General features: G+C 41.3%; 2 protein-coding genes, 1 long non-coding RNA gene and 1 other non-coding gene across 6 annotated transcripts; 3 read left to right on the top strand and 1 right to left on the bottom strand.

The window, feature by feature from the left end:
- Positions 1–91: 91 nt before the first annotated feature.
- On the top strand, positions 92–2,707 carry LOC121191629. The gene is made up of 7 exons (XR_005895127.1): positions 92–184; positions 379–467; positions 817–959; positions 1,160–1,200; positions 1,760–1,809; positions 2,259–2,312; positions 2,434–2,707. It is a non-coding gene; the product is annotated as an uncharacterized LOC121191629 (long non-coding RNA).
- LOC121192526 lies at positions 1,248–1,316 on the top strand. The gene has a single exon (XR_005895203.1). It is a non-coding gene; the product is annotated as a small nucleolar RNA SNORD52 (small nucleolar RNA).
- A 547-nt stretch (positions 2,708–3,254) lies between the features above and the next one.
- On the top strand, positions 3,255–6,550 carry c13h6orf47 (chromosome 13 C6orf47 homolog). Of its 2 annotated transcripts, none has more exons than XM_041053968.1 (3): positions 3,255–3,359; positions 3,802–5,225; positions 5,940–6,550. In XM_041053968.1, the coding sequence occupies exon 2, from the start codon at positions 4,313–4,315 to the stop codon at positions 5,216–5,218; it is 906 nt and encodes a 301-aa protein (XP_040909902.1). In that variant the 5' UTR covers positions 3,255–3,359; positions 3,802–4,312; the 3' UTR covers positions 5,219–5,225; positions 5,940–6,550. The 2 variants fall into 2 exon arrangements, with proteins under 2 accessions (XP_040909902.1, XP_040909901.1); XM_041053967.1 differs by having other exon boundaries at positions 3,267–3,534.
- A 2,955-nt stretch (positions 6,551–9,505) lies between these two features.
- On the bottom strand, positions 9,506–16,020 carry ppp1r11 (protein phosphatase 1, regulatory (inhibitor) subunit 11). 2 transcript variants are annotated; one of them, XM_041053860.1, is made up of 3 exons: positions 15,714–16,020; positions 14,603–14,711; positions 9,506–13,555 (listed from the first exon to the last, which is right to left on the bottom strand). In XM_041053860.1, exons 1-3 carry the CDS (start codon positions 15,789–15,791, stop codon positions 13,371–13,373), a joined length of 372 nt encoding a protein of 123 aa, XP_040909794.1. In that variant the 5' UTR covers positions 15,792–16,020; the 3' UTR covers positions 9,506–13,370. The 2 variants fall into 2 exon arrangements, with proteins under 2 accessions (XP_040909794.1, XP_040909795.1); XM_041053861.1 differs by having other exon boundaries at positions 14,603–14,730.
- Positions 16,021–16,164: the final 144 nt, after the last annotated feature.

Genomic DNA, 16,164 nt, shown 5'->3' on the forward strand with positions numbered 1-16,164 from the left:
GAAACAGGCAATATTCATGACACTCAAAGACACGCGGTGCTGTGAAGGACCCTGTTATATAAACCACGGGCGGACTCTTGTTCAGCCTTTCTCTGATGGCGCTCGGTCCTGAAGTGTCTTTTTAGGACAAGAAGTTCTCGGAATTTGTCACAAGCTAAACTGCTTTCTATAAAAAGAACGGAAGGTAAATGTAGTGTATTATAAATCTCTTCTTAATTGTTTTTTTGGCCTGTGTGTTAGTCAGCACACGAAATGGAGCGAACTGCAGCGTCTGCAGCAGTTCTTCTTTGAACACGTGTTACAACCATCACGACAAGGCTTCACTGCCATGGAGGAACAAGAGCCTAGCTTAACCTGTGGTCTCTGTTTCCCCTGTAGACCGTAGGATGACTCTCTGTATGGGATCTGCTCAGCCGATGTCTGAGTGTCGAAGGAACTCCTGGAGCATCAACTTAGAGATGAATGAAGTGAGTGGTAATTATATTATTGGGGTTTTTAGATGTTTGGGGACAATAGATGATGTGACTGGTAGCATATTGTTATAATTTTGAATTAAACATACAGGTTTTCACATAATTAGTAGTTGTTCATCTTAAAACAAAGTAAGATATATTATAGTGCAGAACTACTTGAACTGATCTGGTATGTAAACACACTGGTGTTTGCAGGGCTGTGGCACCATCTGCAGGGAACAAGCCAAATTTTTTGAAATACATAGGTTATAAATACAAATTCCCCCAGTGCACCTTTGTAATAAATGTGACTTGGCAATAATATTTGATCATTTTTTAAATGCAATTAATTTACCTTAAACAGTGCTGTTTGAGGACCTCATTAAAGATGGATGCAGCCGCCACCTGAGGCTCCTCCGAGCACTGAGGAAACCATGTGATTTCCCCTGACTGAGTCCTGTGTTCCTGCATTGAGTGAAGAGTTAAGTCTGCGGCCGTGAGCTGATGGTGAGTGTCAGGACAGGATGTTACTGAATCATATGCTGTGAAACCCTATATGCTACTATGATGATTCACAAGACTAGAGTCTCTGATTATACCGTGAAGCTCTTTCACAGTGCACTGAGTGTTTGCATATAACTGTTTCTAAATATAACCAGCAAAGATCAGAACTGGTTCTAATACTGTGTTCTCTTTGGACTCGGCAGGCATTCACACAAGGGGGCCAAGATGGAGACTGCTCTTCTGTGTAAGTCTGGAATCTAAAGGCCTCTGTTCTGTGCTTCTTGTGTTATGTGGAATGATGATTTCATAGACTAGAGTCTCTGAGAAAAGCATGAAGTTGTTTTCACAGTGCACTGACCACATGGCCACACCAGAGGTGCGGTATGGTTTAACCCCTCTACTGTAGATCATCTAGACTTCATATTTCAGAGTGTTTTGCTTTTCCATAGCTCCACCACAGCTTTCTTTTTTATTGCATATCATCATGAAACAATTCATTACTATATATGTGCATTTATTAAAGCAGCATTATCACCGTACGGTGATTTAAATACAAAGAACAGATGCATCACTGTGCTGCATCACTTCAGTTTAAGTTCGATAGGAAGGGCAGACACATCATTCACAGGAACTTATACCCTTAGTATAATTTAAACATGTATACATGTGTATAGATTGCTGTCATTGCAGTAGTTGGGCTAAAACAGCTGAAAACACTGGTGTGGTCCCTGAATTATCCTCTTTTTTTTTTTTTTCCCTCCATATGTTATGGTATTGACTGTGGTATTGTTTTTGTCTTGTAGCTGGTCCACACATGAGCAAGAAAAGAGGTGGTGTTGACAGCTCCACAGATGTAAGTACCAACTTCTCTGGCAGTAAAGCCCCATTAGGATGGGATTCATTTTTCAGTGTGAGGTGGGTGGGTCATCTTGTCTGGGATTTAAATCACGTGATATCATATTGTTTTAAATCAGTTTGTCCTTCTGACTTTAATATGACTCACGATATGCACCAAAAGTGTGCCAGACTATTGCAGGCTAAAATTATACATAAGTGCATGTAACTTTTAAATTACCCACCCTCTTGATGAATAGGGACCATCCCACTGGGGCTTAGAAGGGCTGTCATCTTGTAGCTCTTGTATCTGAGTGTGGTCAATGATGATGCAGTTATTTGGTTCAACTGATCTTAACTGAAGTCTACTCGCAGCGCACTGAGACACTCAATGCTGGAGCTACTGCTGAAGCACTGTTTTCTTTTGGAAGGCAAGAGGTGTTAAATCACTGATTTCTTTCTCGTCAGATACAAGTGTGGCAGCCCAAGCTGGGAGACATTCAGAGCCAACGAATGGACCAGGTTTGTACTGATGGGACAGTATGACAGAGGCTTTGTAGAGTTTCCTCACAGACTATAAGACCTGTTCTCCTGGCAGAGTGATGCTTAAATGGTAACCTTAAGATGTAATGTCCTTTCACAGGTGCTGCAGCTTATGAGGTGGGAAGCTTCAGAGGTGGTCAGTATCAAGCCATCCAGGAAATGGAAGTGTCCCCAGAAGTTGGAAGCTTCATCAAAGTCTATTTATTTATTTATTTTAAGAGTCAGCCTCTTAAAATGTTCTCTGCAATATGTTGAAGTACATCCAAGCTTTTAAGAGTAGTTCACACTGAGTAGCTCAATGATGTTCATTGATGGCTTGAACCTTTGTCATGCAGATGTATGTAAGGAAACTTAATAAAGTGGTTGACAACACACTCAAGGTTTTTGGTTCTTTTGTTTTTTTTGGCAGGTTGCTCACAATAAAATGAATCCTAATACGCTAAATGCTGCTTTGTTACATGTGATGTTATGATTTGAGGTGGAAAGCGCACAGATTAAAATACTAAATATTTGGGGCTGTTTGCGTTTCTTAGTATTCCATTGCACTTATTGTGAAAGTCTTAGTTACACAGCAGATCATGATCTTGTATAAAATCTAGAATGATTCATTACTGTGGATCAACTCATCACCTGTTGTATAACCTGCATCTAAGCCAGTACAGTTAAATGTAAAATAAGCCCTCTTCATCACATAATCAGCCTTATATATATATACATTTAACACAACGCCCCTGCCAGATGGGTTATGGATACAAACCGAATATGTTCTGTAAGTCTGTGATGCTGTGGCGCAGGAGAATAAAAGTAATTTGGTGTGAAAAGGGCAAATTCCAGTCCAGTACAATGTGTGACCGACACATGGTCAGCCGCCGTTTTATTTTGAAGGCTGAAACCGAACCGGTAGTTCGTCCTTTTGTTCGCGTAATTAGGTAAACGTTTCAGCCGACCTCGCAGGCGGACCCTTTCCCTGTTTTATTTTTTTATTTTTTGCTGGGTAGCAGTACCGTTAGCGGTACCTGTCGTCAGGTACGTTTGACTGGAAGCTGACTTTCTTCTCTAGCCGCAAAACGTTAACACGTTGGTGTGTTTATAACATAGCATCCAAAAGTTGATCAACTTGGTCTGTGTGTCTGGTTATTTGATGCTAACAAGGAGGGCTAGCTACGGTCTGCCAGGCGAACTCAAGCTAACATCGCCGAAGGTGAGCATTTATTCATTATCAGATTAGCTGTCATACTTTGGAGAGATCGAAAACTCCAAAAATGTTTTCCCGAAATTTGCTAGGAAATGTTGAGCCACCTCACGTTAGCTGCTGAACAATGTCACTGTCATGTAAAACCCTAAAGGTTAGCTAAGACGACTGTGAAGACCTGTGTAACATTAGCTAACTCTCATTGTTGTTGACGTGGAACAGGGAGCGAGTTTTCATGCTTCTACCTACTGTGAATGTCTTGTCTTGTATTTGCAGGTATGAGGACTGACGCCGCTTGTTTCAGGAGACGTTGGAGAAGTTGGACAAGTTCGTGAAGCTATAACGTTATTGTCAGTTAGCGGACGGTTGGCGCTGAAGGCTTGGTCAACCCAATTCATTGACTTGTAGCTAGCTTAATGAGCACATCTGAATGTAATGTGGAGTTATTGAGAGCAACATTGACAGCTTCGGAGGTTGCCGGGTTAAACCAAAGACATGTAGACAAGAAGTTGTACTTATAAAACGCTTTAATGTCTTTAAGAGCATTGTAAGTAATGTAAGGGGGGGTCACCCCTTCTCTCAGTTGAACTGCTCAAACACACCCACAGGTGTGCCTCTGGCCCGAAGACGTCAGTTTGCTCTGACTTGAATCCTTCTGAACAAGTAGTGCAACTTCTTAACTGCACTGGCAGTACATGCTTTGCCCAGCCAACTGAGGCGAGAAGAGGTGAGAACTGAGTGGCTGCACATTTTAATAATACAACTTCAGCAAGCTCAGCAAAGAGGAATGACAGCTGTGGTAGGCAGAGCACTGGGGTGGGTGCGCTCATGGGGCAGCGGTGCCGTGTCGGAGAATACCACAGTGGTTATAGACGAGGGCCAGAAGCGTAGCTGTGGCAGCTGGAGCCTCAGGGGGTGGACCTCTTGGGTCTGGGGAGGGTGGAGACGTCAGAGTGACCCAAGTAGCCCAGTAGAGGAGTACTGGGAGGCGCAGGAGAAGCTTCAGCCCATGGAAATTGAAAATGTCTGCGCAGGGAAACAGGAGATCGCGGTAGATTCCAGATGGTGGAATAAATATCTCCCAACTTCTTACCTTCTCTGGCCAAGAACAACAGAGTCAGGAAGACGAAGACAAAGGAAACATGATGGTCAGGGTGGAGGTGCGCCAGACCATGATGGGGACTTTTCTGACTACAGAACACCTCCCCCGTCTCCCACACCTCCTTCCTCTCGGCTGACGTCTCCCTTTCGACTCTTCATGCACAGCTGGAACGTGGAAACCCTACCAGAGCACTACGAGATCTGTTTCAACTTCCTCCGCCACTTGTTTGACCTGTTTGTGGTTGGCTTCCTGTGGACCGTGTCCCCTCCTGCCAAGCTGATCTTGGAGGTGCTGGGGGTCCAGGGAGCGCTGAGGCTGTGGTTTCATGGCATGGCCATGTTTTTCGTCTCCACGGTCGGAATGGCAGGGTTGCTCTGGTTGATCCAGGAGTATCTCCCTCAGTTTGCTTTAATCTATGGCATCATACAGGCGCTGGTGATCTCTGTCAGCGTTCGACAGAGTGTGATCATCGGCACAGAGGACGAGAAAGAAGAAAAGGATGAGGAGGGACAGGAGACTGATGAAATGACAGACAGCAGGGAGCATAAAGAAAAACTAGTGTCTGTTAAGGACAAGGTGAAGAAAAGTTAAACTTGTGGTAAGCCCCTTCATTTCTCTAATGTGATGCTTAGGTGTGTGTATGTGTGTGAACATTAACTCTACAGCAATGTATTACACAGTCTCATTAGCAACTTACAGTTAGCCAGGCTGATATTTTGGCCAAAATTAGCTCATTGAAGATTTATCAGTGTGTATATAAGATAATTAATAAGAAGAGGATCTGTTGCAGGATTGTTGTATTATCAAAGGCCTTTGACTTTTGGGATTAGCTGGTGTAACACAGTGACTTAATTTTTGGCTTTTTGAGTGTTTTTTTTATTTCTTTGTAAATTCAGATGCTTTAAGGAGAAACACAAACTGCTCACAAACACACAGACACAGACACACAGTAAGGCCTTGTTGAATCTATTCTGATTCTCTCACCATAGAAAAATGAGTGTGAGATTTTCCTGAGTGGTGTGAAAGCAGCTGGAACCACAGACGGAGAACAGAAGGACTCCTCTGGGAGACACGGAGAATTCATTTCATGCGCCTGAGGCCTCTGATCTCCCTCTGCTTTAGTTTTCATAATTATCTCTTCACAGATGAAGATTATGTCCATTATGGTCTAACACACATTAGCCCAGGGATATAAGAGATAATGGAACAGATTCTGCTGGAATAACTACTACAGTAACATTTATTAAATGCATATATAAGCAAATGAAAGTGTGATGTGGACGTTACTCAGAGATCTGTGTCTCCTTCACAGATGCAGAGGAGCCGCTGTCTGTTCGGCTGTATCAGACCTCGTCCAGGTGTTTGACATCGCAGCAGTGGGGACTACACAGTGAGACTGTTTGACTTCACCTCTGCGTTCTGCAGTGCGACTTTATTCATTGTATTGCACATTCACTACAAACTCATAGAAGTTGTAACTTTACGTCACTTTACATTCAACACTATTGGTCTGTATTTTATAGACATCTGTACACGTTCAGTCTTTATGTCACCACCAGAATGTCAACACTGATAATCACATAAAGTTAAGTTTCAAAGTATATTTCTTTTACTGTAATGGAGTCCATGAATGTTCAGGAAATGCTTGTAAAATCACTAAAATGTAAAGATTCCCAGTATTTAGAGAACCCTGCATTTTATTTTACCCTGTTTACATCTCATTGTGCTGTGGGGCCACTTTTGTCATGACTCACCTTGAGACAGTCACCCAGGGTGGGACCAGCGGACGGCCTCTGTGACTGAGAAGGAACAATCAAAGCTGAACCTATAACAAGTAAATCCACAGCCTGGATGAGTAGATTTTTTTTTTGAAACCCCATATAAACCACTACAGTAATAAAAACAAAAAAAAAAAAAAAAAAACAGTGCCTCTGAGGGTCAGGTCAGAAGTAAGAAAGATTCTCTGAATGAACAGAATTCATAGTGAGAACACAGAAACACACACACAGCAGAAACAGGGAAACTGCCCTGTGAATCATGGGCTTATATCCAATCAGAGTTCCACTATGACAGACGAACTAAAAGCATAGGCTGAGGCTGTGACTTCACACAGCCAGCTCCTGTAAACCCCTCACACACTGTGTTTGGAAATGGAGAAGCAACATCACCGTGTTATACTTTGTGACTGTAAACAGTTAAATCCCTCTTCTACACTTTTTACGGTCAGATCAATATTTCTTCATCCTGTAACATCACCTTTCACTTCCTTCCCAGCCTCCGTGTGTGGGGTTGTTTAGCTGGACAGAAAGCTGATGTGAGTGCACATTTTACAGCAAAAATCAGCAGCCACCACTACTGACCTGCATATACACACACACACACACCATTTATATCATCAAATATTGATCTTTTCCGCTGGTGAAGCTGATCCGTATAAGATATATTTTCACACACCGAACTGAGAAAGACTGAAATGACCTGTGGAAAAAGCGTTTCCTGAAAACCTGACCCCCACGCGCACACACACACAGCACATGGATCACATTACACTGAGATTCCTCACACAACACGACACCGTCACTGGCTCGTGTCACGGGAGGAAGCCGTTTGTAGAGATTTGAAGAACAGGACACACAAAACCAGCAGCACATTTTAAATGTGTTCACTGTTCACACTTTGTGGTTTTGGCCTTATGTTGTTTTCTGTGCAATGAAATTGCTCGTTTGAAACTTTCCCTGGGGATATATAGGCCTCACTCTTTCTCCACATGTACATGCTTTGTTTGATTTTTAATATCCCCTCTCACGCTTCGGATTTACAGATTTACAGGTTTACAGGTACAGAGCATCTTGTCTGGTTTCAGTGCACAGGGGGCATGTTTTTGCACACAACACTCCTGTTAAATGGGACTTCATTTGACCTGCATCAGATGTTTATTTCTATTTCTACAGCATGTGCCACTAATTAAAAAAAAAAAAAAATTGGCTTTGCTTCTTTATATAACAGCCTGTAAGATGTGGAAGTCTGTGGCTGCTGATGTTGAAATGAGATTGTCCATTTGTGTGCACATAATACCTGCTGCATGTGAATTTAAGTTGCGTTTTGATTTCTACTGTTACTAATGAAATTAAAATGTAAACAGTCTTTTTTAAATGGTAAGGAGCTTAAAATTAGGTATAAAAACAAAAGTCCAGAGTGCAGCATCATTTGTTTAGATTCCACCGGGTCATTATCATTGTCTTTGATCCATGCACACAAATTGAAAATCAGTCTTTTTAATATCAGCAGTTACAGACGTCCATAAAAAGAATGTCGAACTATCTTGGGCTTTTTTTTTTTGTTTGTTTGTTTTGTACAAGTCCCAAGAATGTGACACATTGTCTACAACTCTTTGTTGCCTTCTAATTCAATATTTGCTTGTATGGAGCTTTCATTGCAGTGATATTAACGCTGATAATCCCTTGTGAGGAAAGCTATTTTTCTATGGGTTAACCAGCGCGCCTAACAAGTGCTGGATCACTGTAGCTAAATAAACTGTGCCCTGTAAAGGAAGGAAGAATCTGCTGTGACCTATTACTGTACACCTGATTTATGGGCCACTTTGAACCCAACACCTACACTGAGGTTAAATTCTCCCACTGGCTAAATAAAAGTGATGTTCTTTTATTAGATTAGTGTCTGGTTGTCTTTTGATTTTGTGTGGATAACACTTTGCAGCCATGGCCTCAAATCTGAGGCAAATTGTGTAGCAGCTGTTGTAGTGATGTTAGGATCCTAAAGTACTTTGCTATGATAGAATCTGGACACACAGGTCCATAGTGTCCCACAGGTGGGGTGGTGTATTTGAAAAGGTTTAAAGATTAGCTTCAGTCAGATAAACCACCACAGTGAACTTCATGTCTTCTCTTATCAGATGTGTGATGGTTTAACAGCGAGGGAAGAGATCGACCACCTGACTCAGACAAGTTCTGAGCAAGTAGCAATCCAACATTATCAGATGACTGACCGTGAACTTCAGGCTTGTCTCCTTAAAAAATACGTAAATATTTCTGGAATAATTCTTTTGTTCACCAGTTGCTTTGCATTCATTTCACAGAAAAATGAAAACAGAATCTTGAGCTGTAGCTATTATATAGCTGAACTTGGATAAAGTATTCCTTCACACATTCAACAGAACAAAATATATTTTTGGGCCAATGTAGAATCAAACCACGGTCATTTTCATGGAGCTGCTGGGCCTCTTTGAACCACATGTCCCCACTGGTTACAGTATCCGCAGTATCTCTATGCTGAAATACCACCTGCCCTCAGCTTCACAGTGTGGTCTCTGAATTAAACACAGGTTTAATATTAGATGATACAGCCTGTAAGAACAGTTTGGGACCTCTTTCAGCAAAGTGCAGGATCCACCTCAAAGGAGTAATATTTTATTTGGCCACAGGGTGGCAGCAGAACAAGCTAAAAACACAACTAAATTCTTATAGAGAGTCTGTCTGTTGTTTGTTGATTGAGTTTGTTGTTGGCAATGTGATCAAAAGTTGAGGCTCTGAAACCAAAACGAGCTAAAAGGGTCTAACAGAGCTGAAGGGAAACTGTAAAACTGGCAATAAATCACTGTGGGTTTGTCACTATGACGACATGACACGAGGGCAGCTGTAAGGTCCTTAGAGTGCCAGCTGATCTTTACACCACGGACCTGAGGCTTCTGGAGGCCCATGAATCCGGAAGCTTGGCTGGTCAAACCAAAAAGGCAGAACAACCATTTGATTTTGAGTATTTATGCTACATTGCAGATATGAAATGGACTCACCTCCTCTGTGTGTGACTATACCCACAGTCCCATGTGATATAAAACACATACTTGTAAGTCAGTTTCAATCACAGTTCAAAACTTTAATTCACATTAAATCTGCTGTCATTATGCTTAATCATATATACAGAACGGTGCATTACCAGTACAAGAACAATGTACATATGTAACAATGTCTACGAGTGTAGATAATACAGAAAGTAGTGGCATAGATGAACTGAATGAGTGGAATCCACAGAACTGTCACATATTAAAAATGGTCTGAAACAGCAGAGGAGGAGGAGGATGATGATGGAACCTGTATCAGGTGAGTTTTGGTAATAGCTGAGACATTGAGTACAAAGCCTGGGCCAGCAGTCATGCATCTTTCACTTCTCCTGGGTCCTGTTAGCTGTGATCCAGATCCAAGAATGGACCTGGATCGCAGAACTCTGCATCTTCATAGAGTCGAATTATAGAGGTTTTTTTCTTTTTTTTTAATGTTTTACTACCGACATGCAGCTGAATTTAAAGGGAACCTATGGGTGCAAGGAGTTAAGTGAGTGAGTGCATCAACAGAAATCAACTTATTCCACAGATTAACCATCCTCACTTCACCCTTTAACTTCTTATGCAAAGACACAGCTCTAAAAACCTTCTTCTGATGCACAGGTGTCTGAACTGCCCAGTGAACACAGTGGATTTATCGAAAAACCAGTCAGGCAAATAAAACCCAGCAGAGGATTTAGAAGTTAAAAATACCATCACTCATTCTGTTAATGCTTAAAGGTTTTTCATCAAATCTAATGCTGCCAGAGAATTAAATAACAGCGTGAGCTTAATCAGTTGTTACAGAAAACAGACAATTATAGAAATAATCAAACGACACTCCCCATTCATCATATGTAGTTTAACTAATCCAGACACGTCATGTTAGCCTGATTAAGTAACATAGTTAATTCTTATCTAGCTAATTCAGTTCCTCCAGCACACCTCCTTCAGAGGTTTTAAAGAAACTGAACAATATTTAAAAAATGGAATAAAAACTCCAAATATATCAGCTAATATCAGCCAAATCTTAAAAAATGAAATTAAACCTCAACCTGCTAGAGCCTCTAATAAATAACAGCGTGACCAGTTTATGAACTGAGTTCAGTTTCCTGACTGACTGGCTGTTTTTAAGACTGGCTCAAATTTTATAGAAGCTGATAAACAGAATCGGCTGGGCAGCGATAGAGCTAACGGGGATTATATTAAAGTGTCTCCATTCATTCACAGATTTTACTGTCTAAATGTTACGTTCTGTGATGTAAACTTTAAGCTGAATTTATCCTTTTTTGCTCACAGTGGAAACCAAATCTGAAGCAGTTCTTTTTCATTTTATTGTATTTTCAGTCAGCATTTATACATGTGTTTACTGTGATTAACACGTTGCTGTGAATTAAACTGTGATTACGACACTGACACTGACTTTTAAAAACTAACTGTGGGAAATAAGAGTATTGTCCCTTGAAGAGAAGCTCTGTTTAAAACCCACTGTTAGGGTTAGTTCATTCTTTTGTTATTAAAATGACAATAATTAATAATAAATATTATTCATATTTGACAAATACATCAGGATTTCTGAGTCTGTAAATAAAGGAGTCATCTGTATCTGAGAATGACTTCATGTTTAAGGTTAATCCTGTGAGGTTTTGATCCAGCTAACTGAGAGTAAGCTGGACTTTAGTGGGTTTGTGGTTAATGTCGTGTTGCTATAAAAACAAAGTCAGATAACTAATAACGGATAACTTGAAAAAAAAAAATCCAGGCTTGTGAATAATCAGCAGTAATAAAAACAAATTCATTAAATTTGCCACATATGAAGAACAGGGTCCAGGGCTGAGTTCTCTAATACTGATCACTCAAGTCTAACAGATTATACTGATGGTGCTGAAAGCCTGTTTAGTAATAATGTCTTAAGTCTTGTCTAATATGTTGGAATTAACTTTAAAACTGGTCTGCAAATGTAAAAGTGAGACCTTAGTTGGTGTTCAGTCTTTAATCTACTTCATTCTAATTCTCACATAAAGGTTTGTAATTGTAATGTTACTGTACAGACTGTGGTCGAGTATTGGCAAGTTTGGAATTAAGATCAGCAAATAAATAAAACATAATAAAAACAAAGTGATGTGCTATGTTATGTACAATTAACTCCACCACTCTGTCAAAAAGGAAAATACACAGCCAGACACAGCATCTTATGGCCTCTCTGCCTCCATCTACTCAAAGCTCACCAACGGACTGTGTGCTGCGTTCCAGAGACGCTTCATTGTCACAAAGTGCAGCTGGATGGGGGTGGGGGAGGGGGGGGGGGGGTGCAACGTCATGGCATTTCCAGCTGGAACTACAAGCAGGGAGCACAGGTTTCTCAGCTCTGCAGTGATCGGATTACAGTGACATTGCAGGTTAAAGACGTTAAAGCTGGTTTTAGCTAAGTCATGACATTTTTGACGTTCCTGTCGATGACCAGTTTCCAAAGTGCTCCAAACTGTTTCGGGGGTATTTTAGCAGAAAGCCACTGGTTTCCACTCATTTTACTACAGAGTGAAAATCCTGGTCCACAGTTATGTAATGTACATAAATGTGCTTTGAAAGGAGAAGGGTGCAGAAGGGTGAGTATCTGTCCATTGGTATTAGTCCTGTTCTACTATCAGCACCGCGTGTTCTTAAATTTGTACATTAAAGAGTTAAACACTTCACAGTCATTCGATCAAACCATTTTTAGCTGTTTATAGTGTTCTTATTTGTTTTAGCTCAGCTAAAGCTTAGCCTAGTTTAGCTATGACAAATCACATATTTACATACGTGCTGCTGAACATTTTCCATAGCATACTGCATTCTTATAGGTTTTTAAATGAATTTTTTGGGGGTCTCAACTACCAGGTAATATATAATCACTGAACAGACAGAGGCTTAAAAAGTATTAACTGTTATAATATTATATAAACCAAGCTTATATTGAAGCTAAGTTTATATAATCCTGTTTTTCTTTTTGTGTGTTGTCAGGAGTATGTTCAGGCTGATGACTCATATACAGAAAATGAACTGGTTAAAAAAGGAAAATTACAGAACTGAACTGATTTGTCAGTGTGTCGGTTTGTTGACTGACAGAAAATCACGTGCAGCTATACTGATGATTGATTGTTGATTGATTACTGGTGATTCATTTAGAAGCGAATATCGCAAACAGCTTCGCAATAATAATAAACTGAGCATAATTTTATTATTTTAACATGTTCCGACATTTTACAAACAAAAATGACTCTGCTCAACAGATGAATCGATGATGAGAATAATCATCACTGGCTACCCTAACGCAAAGGGTGATTTGAGTCTTGGGGAAAGAATGGAAACCAGTGGCTGCCCGGAAAATAGGAGAGCGTTTCAAATTCTATCATCACACTTTGGAAAACGATCGGCTGAAATCTGATGCACAGGGTGTGGGATTTGTAGTAAAAGAGCTAAAGCATGCAAAAAAAAAAAAAGAAAAGAAAAGAAAAAAAACTTGGTATGGCCCTTTAAACTCTATTCTCATCATGGCAGTATGTGTCCTTTGCGACAGTTAGAACTTGCAGTTATCTTTCCACGTTATGAATCGACACTGAGCACGCTTTCAACTGTTGAGAAGGGAGCAGGATTTTCAGATGGGCTAATTTAATAATCCGTGTCGCTCCGTGTTTTACAGAGCAGCAGTGCAGAGGCTGTAATCCTGCTCCAGCAGCTGGGATGTTTCTGACCCATGACTAGAACGCAGCACCAGGCCTGCCTGTACCTCAGTGATGAACTAAACTAAAAAGAAAAAAAGAACAAAAACAAAAAAAAAGGAGTGCAGTTTTGTGATGTGTCACTGTTGTGATGAGAAGCCACCCAACCCCGCTCCACCGCCCCCACACAATCAGCCTGCAATGCCCATTAATGGGTGTGGGACCCTCCAGAGTTTGGGGGCACTGTGGTCCCCCCGGCCCCTCTCTGTCCATGGCCTCTCCTGCCGTGGCCCAGGATGCAGTGAGCACTGCCACACCCTTCTTCGTCGTCGTCCCCCTCGCTTTCAGAGGATGATTCTCCAAACTGTCGCGGCTTCTCATAAACGCAGCAGCCTGGAACACAACACGCACACGGTTAGGATCGGCCCTGGCGATCCACATCTACAGCTGCTGCCTTCACTTGACTCACTGTAAGCTTCTGTATTTCTGTTTGAAATCCTTGTTCAGACACAGTAAAACTAAAAGGGAGCATGTGGTAAAAATAGCTTCTCAGCCGACGTGTGATTTGAGCTGTGGAGCAGGAGCACGAAGAGACCACATTAAATATTTGAGGTCTAACATCAATTACACAGTAAATGTGGGTATAATAATGTATATAGAGTGGAGTGTCTGTACTGGGCCATTCTGAGCCTTAGTAATATAGAAGGAAATATATTGATGAAGCAATTTTTTTAAAAACACAGCATTATGGGAACTATGGATTGAATGATGAAAACTGGTAGTATAATGTTGCCATGGAGTCAGCTCGGACTATCTACACTGTCAAAAGTAATGCCGCATTAGCATTTGTGCTCTAACCCTGCACGTATTGATTTGGACTGATCTGATTAAGAAAACATCTGAACATAATGATTATGAAGCGCGATCTCCAGTTACAAGGGCTGTGTTTTATTCTATGTTTCATAAGACGGCTCATGAACATCTATCTGCAACGGACATCCACTGTCACAGGAAAAAGGAACTTGTGTTTATTCTAAGATGTGCAGTGTTACAGTGTAAAAGAAAAAAAAAAAGGTAAACTAAAATTAAAAAAAAAAACTATGGTCTGTGTATTTGCCATCATTTTATGTCACAGTCTGATTGGTGGATTTGCAGCAGTCGCATTGTGAGGAGACTGTAGGTTGTCTTTATGTCTCACAGTGAGAAACAGAGCCACCACTGTTTAGGACTGACAACCTAAGACTGTCAAATTTTGTCTGACAGCCCAAAACCACATAATATACAAGGCCCATTAGCAGCCTGTAAACAACAGTAATGTAAACAGCATTTAAAAGCAGCTCTAGCCATTAAATTCAATAAAACAAGCTCTGCTGAAGGAAGAGCATCCACTGCATTAATTAAATTTCAGAGGGTGTGCGCTGATGAGGAAGACAAACTTACATTTTGAAGACCTCCTTCCAAGGTGCTCATTGTCAACAGTGTCACTGGACCACTCCACCTTCTTCTCAGTCTTCCTCTTCCTCAGCTTGATTGTCAGGCTTCGTCCCTCCTGTAACATGGTGGAAGGTCTGTTGTGAGACACTGGGTATCAAAGGTAGACCAGGCCCAGTGACCAGGCCCTGTGATCACACAGCAAGAAGGCCTGGAGTCCAAACCCAAAATGAGCCATGTCTGCGAACCATGTCAGCCCCATGTGATAGCTGACTCCACAGACTCCTCAGATTTTCTACTTCAGCGAGGTCCAACTCCGATGTTGCGTGGGATATTACATGGGGTTGAGGTACAGGATCTGTTCAGGCCAATCAAGTGCTTCCACACCAAACTGGGAAAACCTTTTTTTTTTTTTTTTTTTTTAAATGGACCTAGCATTGTGCATGGAGTCACTGTCATGCTGAACCAGGAAAAACATCACTGTACGCTGGAAAATTAAGATTTCTCTTCATTTGAACTATGTGAATATGAACCAAACCTGGAATAACAGATCCAGACCAGAAGCACGCGGACAGGGATGCTCCACCTATTTATGGCTCTATACACTCATTTAGCGTATTATGTGCCTTACTTTACATACTGTAATAAAACACAAGTGTATTTCTCAGGTCTGAATATATTCTACATTATCGATATTCCTATTTCTAATCTTCGAAATCTATTTCGGAGTTTAACACCCAGTGTGTGTATCTGGGTCCGGAGCCATACCTGACCCCGTTCAAGAACCTGCTCCAGAGAACCGCAATCTGTAGTTACTATAAACGCGAGATGTTACATGGGAACATTTTGAACATACTCAGATATGAGACTGCTGTAATGACGACAGTTGGCTAACATCCTGACGAGCGCTGTCATTTTAAAAGGAGCTTAACAGGTTAGGCCTCGTCCAGCTTTCATGCGGCAGGTGCTGAAAGCCGTGCCATAATTTCAGGATAATAACACGAACGCTGTCTATAAGCAGCGCGGCCTCGTCGGTGCTAGAAACGGCTTGGCACCATAATATAACCCCGGTTGGCAAAAACAAGCAACACGTCTTCGCGTCAAGCTCTTCATTATTTACCTGCTGGGGCGGCGGCGGTGTGCTAGTCTGAACAGTCTCCGTTATCGTCTCACTTGATGTCCCGGGAACCTCCGCCATCCCTGGAGTTGCTTTGCTAACGCTACCGTTAGCTAGGTTCAAGATGTAAAAGAACCGGGGTGTCTGTAATTACAGTGTTATGATAGCTACACCTGCTCACCTCGCTTCTTTAAATCACAAACTGTTTTAAAAATTGAAGGCTTGTTAACCTGACGTCAATGACGTGCTGCACACTTTAGTGAGATGCGGCCAACACAGAGTCAAGCTGCGAAATGAGTTAGTTAGTTAGCCAGACTCCAAACGGAAGTTTAATGTTCCCACGTCAAAACGAATAACAGCTGTGTGAATCATGGTGTCGCACAAAAAAAAAGCCCACACCAAAACACTGTGGTTTATCATAATTTTATGCATGTAAGCAAAAAGCATTTATGAC

Source organism: Toxotes jaculatrix, chromosome 13, assembly GCF_017976425.1.
Source record: "Toxotes jaculatrix isolate fToxJac2 chromosome 13, fToxJac2.pri, whole genome shotgun sequence".
Lineage (NCBI taxonomy): Eukaryota > Metazoa > Chordata > Actinopteri > Toxotidae > Toxotes > Toxotes jaculatrix.